The sequence below is a fragment of the Hippocampus guttulatus genome, chromosome 14 (assembly GCF_054856545.1).
Source record: "Hippocampus guttulatus isolate MCC_2025c chromosome 14, RoL_Hgut_1.0, whole genome shotgun sequence".
In the NCBI taxonomy this organism is placed as follows: domain Eukaryota; kingdom Metazoa; phylum Chordata; class Actinopteri; order Syngnathiformes; family Syngnathidae; genus Hippocampus; species Hippocampus guttulatus.
In genome coordinates this window covers 9,539,729-9,553,572 of record NC_141274.1, presented here as the reverse complement: position 1 = coordinate 9,553,572, position 13,844 = coordinate 9,539,729, and the positions used below count along the sequence as shown (strand labels likewise).

The window sequence follows — 13,844 nt, the reverse complement described above, 5'->3', positions numbered from 1 at the left end:
CCTGTGAAAAATTGATTGGAGACCAGTCAGGGGGGAGCGGGGGGTGGGGGGTGTAATCAGCCATTAGTTTGCTGGGATGCGTCAAAAGAGTTCATAGGCTTTATGTTGTGAAATGAGAAGAACGCTGATATTATCATCTGAACCTCTGCTCTCCAAAATGCGAATTAGGTGTGTGAATGTTCAACTAAAATCACTCCGGCGGTGACGCTCAAAAGAAGGTATCGTCGGGTTGCGGCGGAGGGTGGGAAAAAAGACAACAACGTCGGTCTGCTTTGATGACGGCAGGATTATTGAGGCTTTCCTCCCCCACCAAATCACAGCAAAGAGACAAAAACAAATCAATCCATCTCATCCATGACAAGCATTGTAAGGAGTGCTTTTGGTGGACACAGGTTGACATCACGTTCCACAGGGAAAGCAGACCCTGTAAAATGCTACACCCCGTCGAACAGGATCTACTTTCACGACTGACCATATACCGTAAGCAGTGGTGTTGCTGGGCTTTTTCTTTTTTTTTTTTGTAGTCAGTGTGACTGCCAATGCCCGCTGGCGTTTTGCGACAGTTCTGCAATCCCTGCAAGCAGGGTCCTTTGAAATAACAGCGCAATTGAAATGTCACTCAAAAGCTTTCTGTGGCCCAGCCATCATGGATTCGCCGCTGAGTGGTTTCGACTGCACTCCCGTCTTATGAACATTGCCGAGAACATTTTGCTTAATAGATTCAAAACACAAGTCAGGGTTATTTGAGTATCGGGTTATTAAATTGATTCTGAAGGCAACGCGCATTCTTATTTACAAGTCACTTTGAAGAGGCATGATTACTGTCGTTAATGAGTTGAGGTGGTGATTCCAGAAAAAAAAAAGAATACCAGAGCAATCCAGAAATGGTGAGAGAAAAGAAACACAGCGACTCACGCTTTGCTTTCAAACTGATTTTAATATTTAAAAACGGTGACCTGTTTTACTCTACTTTGATTGGTTGTTACAGATGACGGTCAAAGGAGTTAATTCACAATGGAAATGTTACCACTTGAATAAAAAGGGCACGTTAAATGGCAGTTAGAACAAGGACTAGAAAAAAAGAGTAGTTTGAATTTTAGCCATTTCCAACAAAACATACTGGATGTCTGAGCGTTGTAGGGTTTTTTTTCACAGTTTATCCCTCCACTCTCATACAATTTATCGTACAACTGTCCTCCATGCACCTCCTTGTTGATCTTTTTAAAGGGTGGATTCAGAAATCGAATGGCGGAAGTGGTAACGACTTGACCCATCCATTGTCACGCAAATAAAATGACATTTCAAGTCCTTTCTTTTACTTTTCCATCCCAAAATCCACTCCGTGTGATGTTTTCTGTCGTTTTTGGAGTCGTTTGGATAAAGCAACACACTGTTTCAGGAACTCAAGCGAAACCCCTTAGCAGTGGATTTCATAAGCCAGCTGGGATTCAAAAAGGAGACTCTGACTGAGGAAGACCTCCTCCGGGTCAGTGGTCAATGGCCCCTCGCCGCCATCGCCCGGATTCCTCCTAAGCTCCATCCCTCCTGATCTGGACAGGGTCTGAATCACTTGATGATCCAGGAGAGCTTCTTTCATGGTCTTTTGTTGGTCGTACCCTCCCATCACGGGGCACCTCACCGAGGCGGAGCCAACCGGCTTTGCGCGGTTCAGCACGTACATCTCGTGGCCGCGGTCATCGCTGTACTCCTCCAGCTGCTCGAAAGTGGTGGGTCCGTCAGAGTAATCGTTGACGTAGATAATGCTCTCTTCTTTGCTGGCGCAGTAGGATCCCGCATCCTCTTTCCGGTATTGTTGGTGACGGGTGTAGATCAGAATCAAGAGAAGAATAGCAGTAAGCGCTAGCAAGGAGATGCCGACGGCAATGGCGGTCTGTGTGGCCGGGCCCAGCGCACTAAAGTCCATGCTGTCTTGCTCGTAAAGTGGCTCCTGGCTAACATCCGCAACCTTCGGTGGGTAGAAGGAATTGGATGAAGACGACACCGATGCGTGGGTGTTTAATTGAGGCCAGAATTGGGACGAATATGAAGAGGAGGACATGTTGACCGCTAAGTGAAAAGTAACCCTAGCCACGCCGCCGGGGTTCCACGCCTCGCACTCGTAGCGACCGGCGTGCGCTACGGTCACGTTGCTGAGGAACAGCATGCCGCTGCCCATGTCTGGGTCGAAGCTGTCCCTCTCGCCTCCCTCCTCGGTCCCACGCACAAGCCCATTGAGTCCTCCCGTCTTTGTTCCCGCACTGCTGGGCAGGGCCGTCACAACTCCTCCGGCACCGGGTCGGAAGAGTTCACCGTTCGGTCCCAGCTCTTGAACCAAGCCTCGCGGGGATAACTGGGCCTTGCCGTTGGAAGATTTTTTCCAAGTGACCTGAGGCTGAGGATATCCTGAGGCCTGACATGAGACTCTGAGACTCTCCCCGAGTCTTACAGTTAGATGACTGGGCTCAAGTTGTACGACGGGGGGGATGCATACCAGGCTGTTTGGAGCCACCTCACTCAGGCTGAGGTGGGAAAGGCGAGGCGGCTCCGAGCACATTAATCGACGCTGCTCAGCGGTGCTTAACAGCCGCTGTCCGTCCTCACCGATCCATGTCCTTAGCCAGCCAAGAGCGCAGTCGCAGCGCCATGGGTTCTCTGCAGGATGAGAATCAACGTTAGTTTTGGACTGAATGAAATGTCATCCTCGCCAGCAGTTCGTTATCGTGCTCCTCGCCTGTGGAACCCCCCCACCCCTCCACCTTAATGCCTGAGGTCTGCTCAAACTCTCAGTCCACTTAAACGGTTATTGTTCACTGCGGGGCCGGCACGGTGGGGAACTGGTTCCGGCTCAGGCCTCCCCGTGTGAAGTTTGCAAATTCTCCCCGTTCCTGCGTAGGTTTTCTCCAGGTACTTGGGTTCCCTCCCACATTCCAAAAACACTCACGCTGAGTTGATTGAACCGGCTACAAATTGTCCCTAGTTGCGGTTATGAGCGTGAGTGGTTGTCATGAACCGGAAAATATGTTGTTCCTAACTCTAATGTGATAAGTGTCATGATTTGGCTTGGGACCACCAGGTGGCACTGTAGGGCTTCCCCTGCAGCTGCACACCTGTTGGTCATTAGGTAATCAGTTCTATAAAAGGACTCCCGCCCAAACACTCATTGTCGGGTCATTGTTGCTGTTGGCTCCTGTCATGTTTGTTTGTTGCTCTTTGCTGCTGTCATGTTTGGTCATTGTTAAGTTTTATCTTCAGTCATGTGTTTGTTTGATACTTTGGACTTTGTTTGTTTTGGATTTAGTTTTCTCTGTGTTTTATCAATACACTTTTTCGAATACACCCTGCTCCTCCCTCCTGCCTGCTTTTTGGGGGTCCATCACCACCTCGCTACGTGACAATCAGAGGTGAAAAACGGAGTTTCCGTTATATAAGGGAGACTGTTTGCAACAACAGACGATAAATGTTGACAAGGGCACGTTTAAACTGTCAAGGAGAACATTCTTTTATCTTGAGCATGACTTTATGTTATTATGAAGAAATGCTTTGTGGTCCGGATTAAACCGTTGCTATGGCAGCACCCGCAATAAACTCATTGCGGGACTGCCATTGTTTCCCAGCTGGCAGTCGTTTTTGGCATATTGAAACCACGCCGGTCGCCTCTGAATACTCCTTCTTTCACTGATTGTGTTTGTCAGCTTTTGACAAAATCTCAGCATGTGTGAAGCTCAGCAAAAAAAAAAAAAAAAAAAAAAAAAGATGAACCAGTTCATGTTACTTTTGCGGCTGCTTCACAAGATGATATCTTATTTGTGATGATTTCATTGTTTTGTTTCATGACTAACAAGGGATGTTCTTTGGAATGTGACTTTTCTTCAAACCTGTGACTCGGAGCACCTGCAAACTGACAAGCGGCCGGAGTGACGAGGCTCCCAAGGTGTGGAGGTGATTTTGGCTGAGATCCAGTAGAGCCAGAGACGACAATCCACGCAGAGCTTTGTCTGCCAGCAGCTCGATGCTGTTTTCCTGCAAGTGGAGTTCCTGGAGGCGCTGCAAGGACGGTGCACAAAACGACAAGTGTGAATACGAGTGAGCAACGCGCGCCACAAAATGAACAACCATCATCAAATCTTGACAGGCGACGGAAAGCGACTCCGCGTTCTCACAAAGCCACCTGCAAACCCCTGAATGTGTCGTCCTGGACTCGAGTGATCTGGTTGCCCGCAAGGTAGAGGATCCGAAGATGCTCCAGACCCTGGAACGTCTCTGGGGTGACCAGATGGATGAGGTTTCCATTGAGGGCGAGTTCGAGTAGCTGCCCCTGACTGAGAAAAGCTCCGGGCTCCAGAGCTGAAATGCTGTTATTTTGGAGGTACAGGTAATGGAGGCCCCCCAGTCGGGTCAGATCCTGAAGACGGATATGCACAATCGCGTTGTCCTGGAGGAACAATGTCTGCGGGGCAGAGAGGGGGGTCATGAAATCAATCCAAATCAATCAATGGGGGTTTGCTTTCTTGAGGCCAGGTGAAAGACACGATTTTGTCTGAAATTGGTCTCGAGGGACGGAAGACCGTCGGCCAAGCCGTTTGCATTCCGCACACTCGCACCTCATTCGATTAAATTCATCAGCACCAGCTGCTACAATCGTGTTTTGTTTTTAACCCTGGAGAACCCAAGAACCCCTTTCTTCGTTGGAAAATGGTGATTTTTACATTAAATGACTGCTATATGTTCACTGAACACCAATATATATGTTTTTTCAAATATCTAATGCTTTAATCCTAATTTAGGATTAGGGCCAAATTTGACCCTTTGGGATTTAAGGGTAGCATTTGAGTAGCAGAATTTATAGGGGCCAAATTTGACCCCGTGGGTTCTTCAGGGTTAAATGCAAACGTATCCCCAGACCGTTTCGGTTTGGTGTGATAGTCAACAAACGATATTGGTGGAATAATACACTTGTAGCTTGAAACATGTATTCAAACGTTGACACGTTGATATGAATTGTTTGAACTGAGGATTCGCTCATAACTTTCAAGACCGAATCGTAGCAAAGTATCCACCCCCAAAATTTGGTCCGAGCGTGGACACGGGTTTGTAATATAAAAAAACAAGAATAATAAATCGTCTCAGAAATGGCGTTCGTGAAACAGACAACTGTTGCCCAATGTAACGCACATGCATTCGTCCTTCGGTGTTTGAAAATAAATAATAAAAATGGTAAAGAAAAAAACAACCATAGAGGGTTGAGGTTAGTGGAAGGAATTACAGTATTCGAGACATGATTTTATCAATATTCATAAGATGCCTTCATGCTGCCGTACGTGAACCCATGATGTGAAGACGGGCTGATGTTCAGCATCTGATTATCAGAGGGTCACTTGCTGCGCTACATTCAGTCATCGCCCCTCAATCAGGCGAGACTCCAAGAGGGTGACGGCAACACAATCATGTCACTCCAACGGATTGGAGTGGAATCGCAGACATGTCGACGGATGGCAAATCACGGTGACGGGACTTTGGTTGCAGACCGACCTCAGTGAAGGAGGGGACGCGCTGCGGGATTTCTTTGATTCCTAAAGAGCCGCACTCCACCGTGAGACTGTAGCAGCGGCAACCGGAGGGACATCCCACCGAAGGTCGGGAAACTGCAGTCAGGATGATCAGGAGGAGGCGCGGCGACAGCCACAAGACGACCATGCTGGATGAACGGCTGAGCAACTGACACTGAGAAAAGGAGAAGCGCGAGCCCAATCTGTCACTCATCAATTCTTCCGCTTCAATCAAATGTAGTTTGATGCAAGACATCTGCATAAATATTGCCTGCGCGCTGAGGAGGTGCGACTTCATTCTGCACTCTAATGAGAATCGCTATCTGAGTCTGATCAAAATGTCTGCCCTTCCCCCTCGTGCAGATCAATAAAGTATGCAAAAGATTGGTTTCACCACTTTGAGTTCAGTGCAACTCATCAGCCAGAACAATGAGAGCAGATTATTATGACGTCGACTAACGGGCCGGGCGAAGCACTTGATCGACCGAGCCGCGTGAAGAACGCAAATATGAATTTGCATTGAATCACATTGGCGCAGTCGGGGAAGTTGCGTCGCTTGCAACGATGTTCAGAAAATGGCCCGAGAGGACTGATCAAAGTCGCGATTGGCAAGGCTGTTTTCGCAGATGTAACGAAAGGGCAACCGCTTCGGCGGTGACCTTATTAAGAGCCGCGATGGACAACGTTGTACTTTGGCTCGAAAGACGGCTTTTTGCCTTTTTAGCGCATGCACAACCACGTTCACTGTTTATTTCTTTCCTCGTGGCAAGAAGACAGCTGGTCAAATTGCGCGTTGGTTGTTCACTATTTTGAAAGCATTCAAGAAGCCCCCTCTCTCCCATCTCTCCATGTTCCTGCGGCAACAGCGCATTGGGTTCGGTCTTGTAAACTCTGAAACCGTGTTTACACCAAAAGAAACCTCTTGCCTCTGGCTGCCTCCTGCGGCAGCATTTGCCTTTGATTAAAAACTCAATGTTTATTTACTTTGATGATCAAATTGTGGCATGAAGGTCGAGGACTTCCCCTATGTTATTCTACACCCTTAACTTCATTCCACTACTTGTTCTATTTTATTCCTCGCACACTTTTTCAACACACTACTCCCTCCACATTTTTCTTAGTGCAGTTTAATTTGAATTAGGCATCTTTTGGCCACCTACGTTTAAGACCCAGGCGAATCGCCAGAAGAAGGGGGAGGTAACACGTTTGAGTTGCTCCACAAATTGGCTGCATTCACAATGTGTGCCTGCATTAGCAAGTAATTGCTTCAATATTACGTGTTGTTTGTGTTCACACCCGAATACAGATTTGTGAACTACATAGACCATGATACTTTGCGAATTGGAACGAGACAAGATGCTTTGATCAAATTGGTTGCGTTCACATCCACAACGGCGCAAACCGCCCGGTGCCCACTTGCACGGAGATGTGAAAATACCAAAACTTGCAGCCCGCGCCCCCGCACCGAGCATGAAAACAGAGCCCCTAGTCTTACCATATTCATATTCATTAACCTGACACTAAGCATGTTTGGAGTGGCGTAATAATCCAGAGCAGCATTGTAATATTGTAACTCATATTTCAGCCTGGCAGCGCTGCACTATTAAGAGAATGAGCAATGAGCTGTATGTTAATATTTCATGTTATATTTAGAGAGCATTTACAAAGATAGCCCGCCTCCAGTAATCCATTGTGACCTACATCAATAGTCCAGTCATCAGAGAGACACTTTGGAATAAAAGAAGCCAAGAGCTCTCTTCACGCGATTGTAATTGTTGGACAAAGGACAAAAATTGAATTTTAAATATGGCCTTGGACCGTCATTCCATTTTTTTTTTCAGTGTTTCGCTCTGTGCGTGTGAGAGAGAGAGAGGAAGAAATTTTAATTGCTTTGATTCACAATGAAAATGTCACAGGGCGATCAGAGAGCAACGAGACGTGTTTGCCCCAAGCTAAGAATAGACAGCGAAAAGGATGCATCTTGCCTGACAGACGTTATTAGGCAAGGAGCAAAACATCAGGCCAGCAGCGACGTCGTGCTAAGTTTGTCCGCCACACAGAGAACCACATTTGAATCTACATTGAAAAATCGATCAACATGTGAAGTCCGCAAATTTTGGTGACTAAATTGTCCAAGTGTGCCCTGTGGTTGACTTGAGACCAGTCCAGGATGTTGCCCCACCTCCCGTCCAAGTTAGCCGGGGTAGGCTTTAGTTACCCGTGCCCCTAATGAGGACAAGTGGCATAGAAATTGGATGTAGAAATTGGAAATTGGATGCGGATGCATGGCTAAATCTCAACGCAAAAGACAGTCGGCTCGGCCAAGCTTTTGGGTTTAATTTGAATCTCGTCAGTGTTCTCCGAAAATAAAAAGGAGATGACAAATTTGAAAAAAAAAAATCTTCAGTGAGTTGGCTTCCTAAATCAACAGTGCTGACTCTATTTTTTTTCCTTTTTATGTTGCTCCTCTGTTTTTGTTGTATATTTCTGTTTTGATTCTCTCCATCTTTTTTTTTGTCATGCTGATGTTGGGATTTCACTGGTGAGAGGTCAATTTGTTCATTTCAATTTCAGTAATCCTCGGCGGTACAGGCGTAATCTGCACAATCAGATGCTTGTTAGCTAAGCCGCTCTCGGCGCTGCTGATGTTTTCACAGAGAGGTCTCCGTTGTTTGCGTTTAAAAATGAGGTCAACTGTATCCCTCCACCGACAGCGTGAAAATGTAACGGGAGGATTGGAGCTTAATGTTATGTACTTCGATCTGCATGTTAAAATCAAACACGAGAAGAACCGGTCGGGGCAGATGCTACTTCTCCAATCAAATCAAAACGGCACAACAATAAAGTGCATCCGCATTTTTTTTTTCACCTACGTGCATCCCAAAGAGCAAAAATAAAAAATTTTCGCCGTCGACGGAACAACTTGTGATAGACCATCTGTACTGCGATTCGGCTTTTTTGGGTCCGGTTTGTCATCCCCTCTTTTAACGATGATGGTCCTGCGGTGGCATTTTTCGTTTGTATGCCAAATAAACCCAAAGAAAGACAAAGATATTTTCCAAAAAATCAAAGAGAAACACTTGTATTCGCAAATTGGCTTTGGTGAGTTATGACGCGACAAGACGCAAGTCATTTCAGCGTCAGATCCAAATTGGAAATTGGTCTCCTATTTGTTTTCAAAAACACCATCGCACATCAAATAATTACAGCGGCCACTGACAAACATTCAAGGCACGGAAAACGAAAGCCAAAAAATGACAAATCAAAAATGTGAGAAGTAGAAAAGATGACGGCCGTTTCGGAGCTCAGCCGACAGCCGCGGCGCTCGGGGCAAGAGGCCAAGTTCACATCTGTGCGTTGCCATTGCTGCTGGTCTGCCTCATCTGTTGTTATGGTAACTCTGATGATAAGGGGGAAATTGTGCTCGCGGGACCCAAACGCCAGACACACTTCCTGTGAGCTTCGGCAAAAAGCGGCTTAGAAATACAAGCTGTCATTCCTTCTGGAAAATTCCTCGCAGTAACTTTAGCTCTGTGATGACCGGGAGACCAATTTGAAATTCTCTTTCATTCCCACTTGTTTTTTTCGCTGAAACTTTTTCTCTCTTTCTTTACGGATTCCCTCTCTTTTCCCTCTCCCTCTCTCCGTGCGCCAGGCTCCCTCGACCCGTTCTCCATCATGTTTCCATCCCCCATTTCTGACCTCTTTGTTTTCTCATCGCTTGTCCTTGTGTCCTGACTGACGGGTGCTCAATCATTTTTCCTCGCAGCATCCTTTAGTCCGCAAACACACGAGGGCCCAGGCAAGCTGGGATGACACTTTGGTCTGAATGACTGTACTTGGAAAAAACCCCCAAACAAAAACAACCTCAGACTGTGAGTGACAGTCTTGACCGCACACACAAAAGCCCAAGCGTGTGAATGCCCATGAACATGCAGCGCACATCCCAGGCAGCCTTTACGTTCCAGTTTGACTGACAGATTAGATAACGCGCGCTGCCTGCCACCAAGATTCTCCAGCGCAAATCAGATCCGGAGAGATGGACACAGAAGCAACATACGCGGCTCACGCGTTTTTGCAGGTCAGCGGCCAAGGAAGCCCTGCTCACCATTGATTTCTTTCTTTTTCACACAATTACTCCGGCAGGCTGGGCCCAGCCATTGATTGGAAATTGCCCTTGTAAATATGTGCGCTAGCGAACGATAAAGGAGTCAGCAAAATTGATGAAATGTACGTGAATTATGTGCGTGTTTGGCCAGACACTCCATTTCCCATTTTAATGACATTGGATTTTTCATCCGTTGGACGACGTGGCTTGTTTTATTTTGGGCGGGCCTGACTGACTGATGGACTTGGGAACCGGTGAAATTTACCGACGCAAGCGATGACGCGCGTGCGGACCCACTGACAATGAAAGTATGCTTCGGCTTGAAAAAAGTGATGGCCTGACAAATCATGACAAAGAGCACGGAGGGAATCTTACAGAGCGTCATTGAGCTCCTTGTCTGAGAAGTGGAAACCAACAGAAGTGGGCTTTCGCCGGAAGCTCGTTCGTCTACCGTTAGCAGCCCGGGTGCCTGTGCGTCATTGTCTCTTTGGATTGACCTCCCGCTGAACGTCGGGCAAGCACCCTGGCTCCCCATTTTTCAAACTCGTCTTCAAACTCATTTTTATTCTTTGGCTTTTGACTCGGCATGAGACTTGATTTTTAGTTCATCATTAGTCATCTATTGTGTATTGTATGAATGATTTTAGCTCCATCTACAGCACTTGCTTCAAAGTGCTCAAGAAAATTACTTGAGTTGAATTGAGTCATGGACGAGCGCTCTCAATTTCGTCACGTTAACACATTTAGAGCCTGTTTTATGTACTCTTTGATAAACGAGGCCCCGATGATCTCTCGCGGTTGGGAATCACGGCTTTAGACATCTCCATTCTCAAAAAAAAAAAACTAAACTGATATTGATGCGCGCTCAAAATAGCCGTTGTCACCGTCGAATTGTGTATCCGTGATGCGTCCCCTTATGTTTTCAAAGACAGATCAGTGTCACCTTCTGACACCGACATTCCTGTTTAAAGGTCAACGTCCTCAACATTCTCCCAAGTACAAGCATTTTTTTCCAATTTAAACGTGAAGGTTGATTGACACAATGGATGAAGGCAATTTATTTTCATTTGCCGGTCGCCGCCATCTCGACTTCTTCTTCTCGGTTGATTTTCACGAGTGGCGTTGCACACGGCTCCGTCTGTCCCAATGATCCGCGCCCATTCTCGTCTGAACGGCAGCGTTTCTCGCTGTAATTGATGGATGGCATCTGACAGGACGGAAGACGGATGAAGGGAAGTTCAAGCCTCCTCCTTTGAGAAGCACAAATATCCCTTTTTCATTTATATTTTGCTCGCGGGCATTTGCACTGAACAATTGGGAATTCGTCCCGATTCTGCCCAAGCGCGAGCATGACTGTGCCGTTGCAGCTGGCTGAATTTAAACTGTAAATATGCTCGTTTTTATGGGCCCTTTGTTGACACGACAGCGTTACTCAAACAGCAGTTTGAAGTGGCTGCAAAATGCGGCCCAAAATGAAACCGGCAACGATGCTCCAATCGCCATTTTATGGCACTCTGTAGCATTTGGGTTCATCGTGAATGCACTATACTGCGCGCGGGTGGATTAGGGAGTCGGAAGGGATTGTACTTTCATGTTACCGTGGAAGTGAGATCAGCTGCCCGACACATGTCGAACGACGCCGTCAACCGGCCCGGTGAATCTTGCGCTCTCCGCTCTCAATGGTGAAAAGTATTCTGAACCATCCTCGTGCCATTCTTATTGGGGCTGAGCTTTTCATTCTTGAATCTTGGGGGAATCGCTTTGCCATACAAAACGTCTGACGTTGATTTCATTGTCTGGCAGACGCAAACGCATAAAAAATGTAAAGATCCGCAGGCAGAAGCGTTCAACTTGTCGGCTGTGTAGATGTGCTCATATGAGACAACACCAACCAACCCCCGCTTCCCCCCCCCCCCCCCCCCCCCAATCTCGGAGTTAGACAAACAGAGTCCTATACAAGGACCTGCTGTTTGGCCCCATGTCCGTGTCTCGAATAGCAATTAAGCAGGGTCATAGCACAGCCGCTGTGACATTAGCCGAGAAATGGCTCCACTTAATGCTGAAAATGAGAAAACATGACCTTCTAGTTAGAAGCTTTACTGGCTCTGCGAGCTCTGATGTGCAATGTGTTTCCCCCTACATTTCGCTACTTTGCATTGTGCACAGCACTGAGTTTCTGAATTGTTTTCTGGAATTAAGACTGCCGCGGTGAAATCAAATTAACGCTCAACAAATTGATTTGAGGCAAATCATTTTGGAAGTCGGGGTTGCCTTGAACACAAGCCATCGATGCATTTGTGAAGTAAAGATTGACAGAATGCCAATCCACCTGCAATTGGAGCACACCGAAAGGTTTTTTCTGTACTTCAAGGTAAAATGTTGATGAATCCAAGTATTGGACTGAACCAGTTTGTCAATCTTTCAGGGGCTGACAAGGTGCAGGTGTTTTTTTTTTTTTTTTTTGCAAACTGCACAAATGTAATACCAAAGGGGACAAGCAAGTGCCCCCGCAGGTGAACCAGTTTCTGTAATCACTGTCACTCTTCTGTTAATCCTTCATTCTGCGATACCGTGTCACAGACACAGATGCGTTGGACAACTAATGATAATAATCATAATGATGACGCTGCTGATAAACATACATAGGCTACATCTCGTTGATGTGCAGATGAAAAAAACTGCATTTCAGAGTAAATCCTCATATTAGGTGTCCACCGCGAGTTGTTGTTTTTTCTATCGCACTGACTAAGTCATCCCGTTTCCACATGATTGCAACGTACCAATTCTCGGCGTGCAAGGGTCTTCGCTCTACCCACGTAAACGCCGAAAGAAAGCAGCGGGCATTCTCAGGAGATCAAGTCCCGTTTCAATCCGTGCAAACCGCACCGTTCCGTCAGCCGAGTTGGCGATGCTATTCCACACAAGTGCGGGCTCGTCCATTAGAAGAAGTGGATGCGGGGCGAAAGCGGCTGATGTGGTGCGCCGACGCCGGACGTCATGCCGGTGATGGTCGATGGACTCTTTTTTCCCCTCCCCTCCTCCTTCTTTTGCTTTCTTATATCGCGCGCCGTTTGATGTGATCGTCCAGTAATAACGAACCCAACTAATGTTGTGGGTTTTTTGTGTGCGTGTGTGTGTTGAGTTGATTTTCAGCCAGTCGGCGAGAAAGACAAAGTGAACGAGAGGGGCGGGCGCTATCAATTCCCTTTTCCTCATTCATTTTAAAACCTAGATGGATGTTCCACTCAAGCTGAAGCATCACTCCCCCGGTGGATTTAAAACAGTCAGTCGATGCTCGACCTCCGCAGCGGAACGAGCCTGTCGACATCCTGCGGTTGATATTTGATATATAATGCGGGGTAGGGATTAAAATGCTCAACAGCACGTGCCGTATTATTGTTATTATTTTTCAATGTTGTCCCACAACCAATATTGACATCGAATCACATGTGTTACTTGGCAAATGCCACAATACAGTTTCAAAAGCAAATGTGTTTTGTTTTGTTTTTCTTTACTTGACTACACTCCTTTGAGGTCCGAAAAACTCCAAGTCAGAAATTTCTGATGACACGGTCGAACCTCATTACAATTTACCCCGACGGACATGACGGATCTGTACATTGCAACTGCGGTTCTTTTGAATCCTTAGGTGTCCAACTCAGGTCCTGGAGGGCCGCTGTCCTGCATGTTTTCCAAGTCTCCTCGTTGCAACACACCTGATTCAAATGATCAGATCAAGCTCTGCGGAAGCCTGACATTGAACCTGTTCATTTGAATCAGGTGTGTTGCAACAGGGAGACTTCATTTGAATCAGGTGTGTTGCAACAGGGAGACTTCATTTGAATCAGGTGTGTTGCAACAGGGAGACTTGGAAAACATGCAGGACAGCGGTCCTCCAGGACCTGAGTTTGACACCTATGTGAACCCTTTCCAATAAAATGGCCGCCAACTACCATGTATGAGCCTGGTATGAACATTTACAGATGTAAAAACATCAACACGTAATACGGTATAATAATGACAATTACAACGACGTGTATATTAAGTAAATATGATTTTATAAGATATGAAACAACTGTAGCATTCCTACTTCGTCTCTGAAAACATTCAGTCAGCAAATGTTACCTGCCATAGGCAACTACCATAGGCACGGTGGTCGACTGGTCAGCACGCCGGCCTCACAGCGCAGT

The 13,844-nt window shown here is 46.6% G+C and overlaps 1 protein-coding gene across 1 annotated transcript; it reads right to left on the bottom strand.

Annotated features, from left to right (window-relative positions):
• Positions 1 to 917: 917 nt before the first annotated feature.
• On the bottom strand, positions 918 to 12,843 carry lrrc24 (leucine rich repeat containing 24). The gene is made up of 5 exons (XM_086129938.1): positions 12,435 to 12,843; positions 5,530 to 5,721; positions 4,169 to 4,447; positions 3,876 to 4,044; positions 918 to 2,652 (listed from the first exon to the last, which is right to left on the bottom strand). The coding sequence occupies exons 2-5, from the start codon at positions 5,692 to 5,694 to the stop codon at positions 1,418 to 1,420; spliced, it is 1,848 nt and encodes a 615-aa protein (XP_085986064.1). The 5' UTR covers positions 5,695 to 5,721; positions 12,435 to 12,843; the 3' UTR covers positions 918 to 1,417.
• Between the last annotated feature and the right edge of the window lie 1,001 nt (positions 12,844 to 13,844).

Bases quoted from the DNA above. Each gene is read 5' to 3' on its own strand.
- lrrc24 (XM_086129938.1), bottom strand. From the start codon at position 5,694: ATGGTCGTCTTGTGGCTGTCGCCGCGCCTCCTCCTGATCATCCTGACT. The intron at 4,045-4,168 runs GTGGCTTTGTGA...CCGTCCTTGCAG, and splicing joins ACACATTCAGGGGTTTGCAG to CGCCTCCAGGAACTCCACTT. The intron at 2,653-3,875 runs GTTTGAAGAAAA...CTCATCCTGCAG, and splicing joins GCAGGTGCTCCGAGTCACAG to AGAACCCATGGCGCTGCGAC.